Genomic DNA, 10,813 nt, shown 5'->3' on the forward strand with positions numbered 1-10,813 from the left:
AATTATTTACAAATTCCACACAGGACATTTTTTGAAAAACATTTTACTTTTTTTGCTTTTCAATAGATTTATATCCAAAGATCAGCCGAGAACACTTGAGAAAGGAGGCAGGGTTCTCACAGCTTCTATCCGATACGTCGTTCACGTAGAGCGAGACGGGTCCTTCAAAGCAGCACAATTTCAAGTCAGCGCTGTCAGTTCACAGTTAGCTCGCTGTCGTTGCATCTACAGCAGCGTGAAGCGCAGGGCATCGAATCAGATTCCAAATTACGCACGACCCTTTCGCACCGCAGCTCCTGGAGACTCGCTCGCCTCCTCTCCGGCCTCGTGATGCGCTCACCACGCAGCATCGACGCGGTGCTTCCTGTTCCGCCTCAAAGCCTCAGCCAGTCATGACAGGTTGGCGATGTTGGCAAGGAAGCGCTGAGCCCACCACTCCTCCAGATCTATGGGCACAAAGTCTGCAGAGACAACAGAGTGGACAAAGAATTAAGCATAATCCACATTCAATCATTGATTCATTTGATCTATTATTACCTCCGCAAGGGAGATTTATGGCTTAGTTTGTTTGTCAACGGGTTACAGAAAACCTAGTGAAACCTGGTGGAGTATTGGTTGAGAAAGAACCCATTAAACTTTGGAGACGTTTTGAATCACGGGACAGAAAACACAAATCATTTTTCCCTTTCATTAATACAAGATTTGAGGCATTTATATCATGTTGGAATAATCTGAAAAAGTTCCCAACTGGGATATGGTACGTGAATACATCCTCACATCAGAACTAGAACCTGATCCGTTTCCTTCGCTCTTTGTCGCCTCAAATACTGGAAACGGCTACCAACAAATCATCTTTGTGTAACTAGCGTCCAGGTTGTTTTCACATTACTAAATAAATCTCATGGACACACTGAAGTTGGAAGAACGACTTCCCAACTCAAAGAATGGGACCAGCCGAGGAGCATTTGAATGCATCATTGGCCTGAGTGGAGGGTGGAGGTCTCTGATTTACATTCTAGTTCATCAATTTGTTTTATGGAAAGTCAAATCCACTTTGGAAAACAACATGGTATGATCTGTGCAACCAGGCATAAAAGTGCATTCATACTCTGGGTTACTTATTACAACTTTTAATGTTGCTTTAATTTGGCGCTGTTTCTCATCTTAGACATTAATAAATATTTAAACACGACAAAGAGTCTTCAGCTCTATGAGGTGGTACTTAGCATTAAGCTCAAAGTAGAGCTGTGCCTGACATCAGTAGGGGGATAAATCACAGGTTTAAGCAGGATATTATCCATTGTTTGGACAAATATAATGATAACAACAAAGATGGCTCATAAGAGTTTAATTTAAGAGCTGATATCTAGCCATTTTCCATGGTTTTGGTTATTATCAAGATGATAAATGAACAAGAAACTGAAGAAAACAATGATCTAATATTTTTTTCCATGACAGTATATATATATCCATATTTTCCTTTGATTCAATGATATTGAATCAATACACTGATACAGATTGGTGTATTTACAGCTGAGGATGTTGGAATTAACTTTAGTTTTGCAGGTATTTAGTCATAAACTTGGACAAATAGAGGATTTGATTGGATGAAACTAGATGAAAAGTTAATTTCAAGATCATTAAAGTAATTACAATTAATTACTAAGGAGAGCATGACTATGTTGCACTTTTAATGGCAATCCATCCACTGAGACAAACCCCAACTGAAACTTCCTATTGTCATGGCGGCACTAGAGGAACTTCATCCTTTGGGGATCATGAATGTCTGTACAAAATGTAGCTCCAATCTATACAAACATATTGACGGCTAAAAAAGATGATCCAAGGTAAATTCCAGACTTGACACTTAAAAGACTTAACTTGCAACTCAAATTTTGACTGCTGTTCATATGAATCAAGTGCCTCTAATAAAATACAATAAATAATTAAGTCCAAAGTGAACTTCAAATTGCCCTCAAAGAGTCAAACTTTGATGGCACTGAGCCACAGAAGGAACCGGAGCAGACAGGTGTGTGTGTGTGAGGCAAGACGGGACACGCTGCAGTCAGCAGTCACAGCTGGTTTATCTGGAACAGCCTGGTTCTCATAGACCACAGAGGAGTTAAAAATTACACTACTACAACAATTAACCTCTGGCTACGGATGAAGCCGAGCCAAAACACATAACATGTAAGATGAGACCAGCCATTCACTTTTCCTCTGGTGTTAAAATAACCAGGGGTAATAAAAAAAAAAAACATGTCAGGGATACTAGTTCAAAGATGAGTGGGTCAAAACACAGGAAGTCTTATCTGTTAGGATGCCATAAAACTGAGTGTGAGATAAGATCTATTGAGGTCTTTGTTGTCGTTTCCTTTGAAGACTCTTAGCGTGTGAATGAATGATAATTGTATGCGAATCCTAATGATGACTGTTTAAGGTGGAGATGTAGGTACTCACTCTTCATCGCAGCACTGGGAGTCTTCTCAGTGTACTGAATGGGAACCTGGCTGTCGGCTTTCTCTCCACCTTCCCCGTCCCCCAGCTTCTGCTCCACCTCCTGCCATGCTGCAAACCAACAGCACACAGATTTTGAATCCTACTGCCATTTAGCATAGAGTCATGCATTATATTACACCCGGCTTTCAATCAAGAGTCCTTCAAAGTTGTATTTTTTATTATTTTCCACCAGATTGAGCCATTTTCTAATAATATATATAGCTGTTGTATCATGATGCACTGCAGTGTTTGATGAGATGCAACACAATCAATGTCTTTCCTAATCATTGACAAATCCCAGACTGAAAAAAATGTTTACAGAAACTAATTACATTTTTGTGTACTTTTCATAAAAAAGTGCCATTATGTAAAAAAATTTTTTGAAAAGGTTATAACAGTTTTACAAATGGGGGCTTTTTTTTTAATCTGACACTACAAAAAAATAGAAAAAATGCATCTTCCCAGACTGACAAAATACAAATAAAAGTTCCCCCTTGCATTTATTGTGCAAAACAAATCTATTTTTTTGTTTTTTTTCCATTATGTAAAAACAAACTGGAATTTTGATGGTAAAATTCTGAAAATGTATTAATATTTCATAGTGATGATCAGGACTGAAGATGGGTGAAATGTAACTTTTGTTGTTGAAGGTAACAAGGGATGCACAAAGGTTAAACGGGGGTATAAAATATTACTGATTAACTTTTCTTTCCTCCTCCATTTCTGAACTTAGCCCTATCACTGAGATATCACCTAAAAAAGCCTCCAATATATCAAAGCGGCAGCTACCTTTGAGGCTGCGTAAGACAAATGTAAATAGTTGTGAGAAAGCTAAACTAGTCTGAGGTGGGATTCCTATTTGCTGCAAGTGAAGGTTTTCCAGCTTTATCTCCAGATAAGCCTCAAGGTTTTGGCTCTGTAGAAGGGTCTTCAGCTCACCTTGAACACAAAGCAACTCATTATATACTTAGTTTGTGCAGCCTGTGTAACTTTTAAAAAAGGTGTGTCAAATACACAAAACACATACCAATAGACAAGTTGTATGCGTGCATAGGGGAGTATCACATGCTATCTAAACATGTGACTTTTGTGGCGGTGAACACGTTTAGCTGGAGTGTGAGCCATCGGATTTTCTATCTTAAAACAACTCGACAGACCGTGCTGGAGTTGTTTCTTCGGGTGCAAGCAGCAAAAAATTCACAAAAAAGGTCACAAAAGGACGCCACAAAGCAGTCTGTACTGGCAGCAGTCCAAGAGCAACACAGATAACTAGTTCATGCCGATTCAGCTCTACGAGTCATTCATTTCCAACACGGCATGAAGTATTGGCCAGCAGTGAGGCATGCTGGGTAAACTTCAAGACGGGGCAAGTGGGGCCCAGCCGTGATTTTTAATCATTGCTGGGTTTGAATGACTCTCGGCCTGATGTGCTCTCTGTAAGGACAAATATTGTAATTTCCTCTGTGAGGTTGCGGTTCAAGGTGTCAGTATATTCAGTGTCATCAGTAACTGCTGGGAGTCCTGACAATGTTCGTAACTGTAAACAAAACATGTATCAAAGTGAGCTCAGTACCGTGGTTTGAGTTACTGTAACACTTCAGATGTCTGGTTAGTTATCAAGGAATTAGTCAGAAACCAGTCCAGGACTAATAGAGTAATGTTTAGGCAATCACATAATATATACAGCAGATAATGTTTGGTTAAGAACAGTGAAAACTCATAGTAACTGTTCTGGATTTTGGGGGCGTCTCTTAAGTGTTACTGGCCATTTCACACCATGACTGACTGTTCCTGTTATACAGTACAACACACTTCCTGGTAAAGACACATAAAATTGCTGATAAAACGAAATATAGCGGCTGATGATTAAAAATGGGGCTACCTGCAACTAACATTTCTTTTCATTAACAATAACGATTGTTTGATGATTATTTTCTTGTTGTACCATGGGCTGGGTGAACACTCAATGGTCTCGACTGAACTCCACAAAGTCCATTTAATTCCTGATAACCGACACCTCGTCGGGCATTATCCCTTACATAATCTAATGGCATTTTATCCATATGTCAAAAAGATAGACTGATAGACTGATAGCTGACATCTCTGTATTGTTTATTTTGTCTGACCATCAGTTAGAAACTTAAAAATATTCAGTTAAAGCATCTACAGAGTTTCTGACTGGTTATGAAACTGTCTCCATTTAAACTGATGCCTCCATACGAGCTACAAAAGCAAGCAAGATTATCAGCAAGAAGATTGGCTTCATCTATGTAGAAGTAAGAAAAAAAACGATTTAAGGAACACAGACGAGATGAGCCTCTGTTTACATTTTCCCTGGCAAAGTAGCAGGTGGAGATTTTTCTTTAGAGAATTTTATATTGGACCTTTGATATTGTGGTTATGGCTGAAAATGGGATATGATCAGCAGAAAGAAAATGAAAAGAATTCACCAAGGGAAAACAAATTATTAAAAGGCACTTGCTTCCAAAACAAATCATGTGCTATCTAGAAAAGGAGGCGGTGGTGCTCATGTAAACAGTACCGCTTTTGTCCACAGGGGCCGCCAAAACCCTCACAAAGTGACATTTCTTGTATTTACTTTTACAATCATAGGTTTGAACAGCTGGAACAAGCAAATGTTTGGCATTTTACTTGAAAACTCACTGAAATCAGTAATGAAAAGTGTTGCTGAATAATATTAAACTGATTCAATAATTGATTAAACGTTTTCAGCACTTACTGAAAAAGTTTGCCCCCAAGACTTTTGCAGTTATTCAAATGTGTCAAAATGTAAACCCAGAGCCTCCAACCAGCATTCTCTCGCTACAGTGCAGCTGCTCAGTCATGAAAACATGATAAAGGAGTAAGAAATAAGAGAGAAAAAAGCAAGAGAGTATCTGCCCTCTACAATGTTTCTATCCTCTCAACTGCCAACCTTGTAAGCCTGTGGGAAAGATCTCCAATCTCTGCTGGCTTCAGGATTTGCCCTGGAGGTCTGACCTTGCACTTGGACCCACATCCACTCACGTATTATCCTGCGACTCTCACCTTCATACACAAATCTGACGTTTTCTTCATGTGCGGGAGTGAATCCCTCCGCTGGGCTGGCGGGCTTCTGTGTGGCTGCACTGTGGTAGCGCTTCCCGTTCAGACGATTGAACACAATCTTTGGGGGCGGAGAGCTGCAGAAATCAGACGGAGATAATTGAAATACTGACAGGTAATATGCTTTGTGCTGACACCCTGTAGTGATGCTTATATCATCAGGTTATAGATTTAATTTTTTCGGGGAAGGGATGAAGAGTCATTGTTGACCTTGGATAATTATACAAAACAAATAATATCTCTAGTCGTCATCAGCAGACAGTTCAGAGAAACTGATTTGCATACAGAAAGACATTGCTGAGTTTTCACTTGGTTTAATTTGTGCTTACATGACCAGATGTTACTTTATTTATCCTAGAATATCATTCAGCCACTCACATAAGCAATATCTAAATGTAAGATCTCAAGAGTTTGTAGCAGTGGAGAAAAAGCAAGCTTTACACTAAATGCAACACATCCCGTAGATGCAATGCATTCTGGTCAATTGAGGCTTACTGTTTGACAGTAAAGGCTAATTGCTTTTGCTTCTTTTAGAATAGATTTTACCCTATGAAGCTATATATTAAATATTGACTCACTGACACTAAAACCTGAGGTGTCCATCTATATGCACTCAATACTTGGTTGGGGATATTTGACTTGAACAGGAAATGGACTTTTCCATCATATTCTAATTTATTGAGATGCACCTGTACTACATGGCAATTCTGCACATGCGTGGAAATAATAGTAATGATGTAAGTATGAAAATATGCTCCGAAAAAACATAAATGAACATAATATATCGTCACCCTGTTAAAATAAACGGCTAACTATTTTTTTCAAGTTTTGCAGGAAACACAAAAAACTTCACCAAAAGTGTAGCATATGACTAACATATTGATCATTTCACTTAAAAAGAATGTAACAAAGGATGGCTATTGGCATAGTAATAACACTGTGTGTAAATTATGTAACTTAAGAGAAATAAATGACTTAGGCAATTTTTTGAACATGACTTTGTGACTTAAGCAAGATATGGTAACATTTTATTTTGAAGGTGTCTACATAAGAGTGACATGAGCCTGTCATAAACATGACGTGGGATGAGTCATGAACATTAATGACACTTTGAAGTAACATTAATGCTCATGATACTTGTCATGTCATGTTTCTGACATCAGGCTTGTGTGACTCTTATGTAGACACCTTCAAAATAAAGTGTTACCATATGTTGCTTAAGTCACAAAGGCATGTTCAAAAAATTGCCTAAGTCACATTTTATTTGAGTTAGGCATAATAAATCCGCTTAAGTTACACAGTTGACATAGGCCATTATCTTAAAGGGGTAAAATCACATGATCTGATCAACTGAGGATGTAGGTGATTTTACCATAGGTGGCCGGCGTCATGAGGAGATGATTTAGGAAAAAAAAAAAATTTTTGACAAAAAAAATTAACTTACGCGATTATTTTAACAGGGTGACGATATTGAGCTCAACTATAAACGGTAGCATTTTCGACAAGGCACCAGAAATCGTCGGAACATCGAACACCGATGTGATACATGATCGCACTACTCACGGCGCACGTGCTGAGTATTTTGGACCTAGTAGCTCAAACAACCCTCATAAATGATCTTGCAAAAAATAATAATAAAAAAATAAATAAAAGCTAGACAAGAGCAGCTACTTACTTTGATGAGAGCCAAGACGTCGGCTTGAGCTTCAGGTCGCTGAATTTGGTCTCGACTTGTTGTGTGGGACCTTTAAGACAAAGCTGAGAGTTAAATTATTTTCATGCTCTGCACATCTTGAAACCCGTTGCATGTCAAAGTCAAAGTCAAATTTATTTATATAGCCCATTTACGGCTGAGACGCACCAAAGTGCTTCACATAAACGTGCAAAAAGTGCAATAAAATACTGAATTGACAAAGGTGAAAGAAACAAAAACAAACAAACACTGAACCGTTTTAACTATGGCACTGTCCCCAAAACTTCCCCTTCATGGGACACAAACCAGCTGATGTGACATTGCATCATGCTTTAGATAAGAGATTAATTCACCAACCTGTCCTCCGTTGTGTAACAAGTTTGCTGGGACCTCTGGTGATTGTGTACATCATGTGAACGCCAAGATATTCTGTGGTGTCTGTGTTTGAAGAACTGTCTGTCTTCTTAATTTTCAGGTGCGCACATTGGCTGTCAGCCCTGCAACTTCCAGTCCTCTGTCCGCTCCTCCTGACGCAGCCACGATGGGGGAAAGAAATTCGCAGCGTGCCTTATTATTTTCCCCGGGTCAGCTGCTCCAGAGTCGGCCTGAAGCCTGCCAGAGAGTACCTTTGACTTGTTGCCCGCTGTATATTAATACGCACCCTGCTGCACCTCCTAACCAGCAGGTGTTCGGCCGTAACGCACCGACGTCCGCTGCTCCTGCGAGAGGTTGCGTGTAGGTCATCCAAGGAGAAAGCGGCTCCACAAGCCGGGGATCAGTCAGTCAGAGGTGGGACCTCGTGGTTCCTGACATCCGAGCACAGTGACACTCCAGGCCGGACACTCTAGCCTCTCTGCTCCGGGACTGACTGCGACACCGCTCTCTGACAGAATACAAGGACACTGCACACTTTGATATTTTCATCAGCACGAAAAGCTACTATGCATGGCCAGTGTCAAGCCAGCCACAGTGAGGAGCACGATTTCCGGTCAGAATTTTCAAAATAAAATCTTGTTGACATAATCCTGTCCAGATGAGTTTAAATGGGTCAGCGACAAATAAGGGTTGGCAAGATGTCAAATGTAACCACAAAGAAATGATAAATATTAAATACTTCATCCACCTACATTATATTTAAGTGGACTTATACATATAATTACTTAATTTTAAAAAACATCAAATCATTTTTTTGGTAGTATTTCTACATTTACACATTTCATCAATATTGAGCAGAACATATTCAAAATACAACCATTTAAAAAAAAAGTTTGACAAATTATGTAAAAATTTGTTATATACCATAATGTTGCAATGTGAACGTGGATTGTATTTTTTTCTCATTTTAGTTCACATTTATTTCCCTGTATATAATCAGATTTTTATGGGAAACAATTACTGGTTACACCAACTGACACTGTGTTAGATCACATCATTGACCCAAATACAAATGCTATACAGGCACATCTCAATATATTAGAACATCATAGAAAAGTTTATTTATGTCAGTAATCCAATTAAAAAAGTGGAAATAACACATTATATAGATCATTACACACATAATGAAACATTTCATGTCTTATTTATATAATTTCTGCTAATTACAATGATTATATCTTACATTTAACAAAGACCTAAAATTCAGTCTCTCAAAAAATATATATATTGCAAAAGGCCAATTTTAAAAAGTATATTTAATATGGAAATGTTGCCCTCTGAAAAGTATGTCCATCTATATGACTCAATACTTGGTTAGGGCTATTTGAATTGAGCTACTGGAAATGGACTTTTCCATCATATTCTAATGTATTGAGATGCACATGTATAATCCTAAAGCATCACTCAATACATGAATAGTTTAGTAAATACATGTGGAGTGGACTCTTATTGTTTAGTATTAGGGCACATTGTGCAATTACATAACAATGATGTAATACCAATACAAGGGATTATTTGACATCCTGTCAATGCAAATACAGTACACACACACACACTGGTAAAGCTGGGATTTTCCTTTAAACTAATAAGGAGATTTTTGGGGTTTTATCTTTTAAATTTATTTTTAGAGTTTTTCCCTTTTTTTACTGTTTTATTTAGAGTTGTATTATGTGCCCTTTGTTTTATGTGTGCAAATGAAGCCCACAGTGCTTAATCAAATGGCCTACAAGGGACAACTCAAGTTATCAATGGATTGAGTGGTCAGTGCGAAATGCTATTGTTTGGTATTCAGTATGACTATTTTGCATTGGTTCAGCTGTCACTATGGAGGTTTTGGTTGGCATATGCGATCCTTCAGAAATCAGGTGTCTTATTTGTTCAGCAGACAATAAAATAAAACACAAGGTTATCAAGAGTAAACAGGACACGGTTCCTGAAAAAGAAAACCCACAGCCACAGATACAGATACACCAAAACCTGGGTTAGTAAAACTAATGCTATCTTTATTGCTAGATACCACAGGGTGCAACTTATGATTGAAAATAAACATCATATTCTTTGTGTGTGTGTGTGTGTGTGTGTGTGTGTGTTTTGGTAAACGTGTAGTGTGCCTCTAGTATACCTTCATCAAATGTACGTATTTAAAAAACTATGTCAAAACGACAATATTTCACCATTATATATTTACAATATGCTACTTTTTGTGGCTTTTACTTTGAAATCAGAGTCCTCGCATTTCCGCTCTCGTTGCTTCTGTTTATCTCTTAGCAGGACAACCCCTACCGTGACGTCACTGCACGCCCCTCGTGCTGAAGCGATCACCTTTCACCTATTAAACCAAACGCGCAGATAGACTGGCGTGTTGACAGTAATAAAGAAAAATCAAATAATCTGCAGTTTGCAGATTTATTTTCAAACCAATTGCATATTTAATATTAACTAAGAGACCCTGACAAAAATGTACCATGTATCTCTTATTTCTCAGGACTGACAGCATGCATGGTGTCACATAAAAGCTTATAGTAAACCTATTATTTTTTCTTCTGTTATTTCCAGTTTAAGGCCTTTCACAGTAGCATTCATATAAAGGTGTATATTGCTGTATACTTCTGTAGTTTCCCTCTGAGATCTTAGATATATGACATATTTGACATATCTAAGATCAACCTGTTATAATAAGATAACCTTTGTGGTTCAGGTGAAAATCACAGCAGTAGTGTGCTGACAGTCGGTGTTTAGTAACTGCAGATCAGCCTGGACAAGAAGCAGCTCAGACAGGCTTATCTGGGGTGATATCTCCCACTCACCCCCCATTCATCTGTACTATCTGGGTCAATCACCCGAGACTCCAGACCAAAAGGCTAATCATCAATAGTCCACACTACACAGGCTTAGCACCTACAGCAGGGGCCAAACTACGGTCACTTTGTGTTGTAGAAGATACTACAGTATATTCATCAGCTGCCACATTGCTCCCGTACTTTTCTAGAAGCATTTAAAGCATTAATGGTTGAAGCACTGGACTTCTGAGAAGAAATTATTACATTGAATTCCATTAGTTTCATTATTATTATTATTATT

At 38.4% G+C, this 10,813-nt stretch overlaps 1 protein-coding gene across 1 annotated transcript; it reads right to left on the reverse strand.

The window, feature by feature from the left end:
- Nucleotides 1-13: 13 nt before the first annotated feature.
- mcrip2 (MAPK regulated corepressor interacting protein 2) lies at nucleotides 14-8,294 on the reverse strand. Its single transcript, XM_059336139.1, has 5 exons — nucleotides 7,655-8,294; nucleotides 7,280-7,349; nucleotides 5,548-5,681; nucleotides 2,461-2,568; nucleotides 14-461 (listed from the first exon to the last, which is right to left on the reverse strand). The coding sequence occupies exons 1-5, from the start codon at nucleotides 7,707-7,709 to the stop codon at nucleotides 391-393; spliced, it is 438 nt and encodes a 145-aa protein (XP_059192122.1). The 5' UTR covers nucleotides 7,710-8,294; the 3' UTR covers nucleotides 14-390.
- Nucleotides 8,295-10,813: the final 2,519 nt, after the last annotated feature.

This window comes from Centropristis striata, chromosome 1 (genome assembly GCF_030273125.1).
Source record: "Centropristis striata isolate RG_2023a ecotype Rhode Island chromosome 1, C.striata_1.0, whole genome shotgun sequence".
In the NCBI taxonomy this organism is placed as follows: Eukaryota; Metazoa; Chordata; class Actinopteri; order Perciformes; family Serranidae; genus Centropristis; species Centropristis striata.

Coding starts and splice junctions, on each gene's coding strand:
- mcrip2 (XM_059336139.1), bottom strand. CDS start 7,709: ATGATGTACACAATCACCAGAGGTCCCAGCAAACTTGTTACACAACGG. Junction 7,350..7,654: donor TGTTACACAACGGAGGACAG/GTTGGTGAATTA, acceptor TTTGTCTTAAAG/GTCCCACACAACAAGTCGAG. Junction 2,569..5,547: donor CGTCAGATTTGTGTATGAAG/GTGAGAGTCGCA, acceptor GTTGGTTTGCAG/CATGGCAGGAGGTGGAGCAG.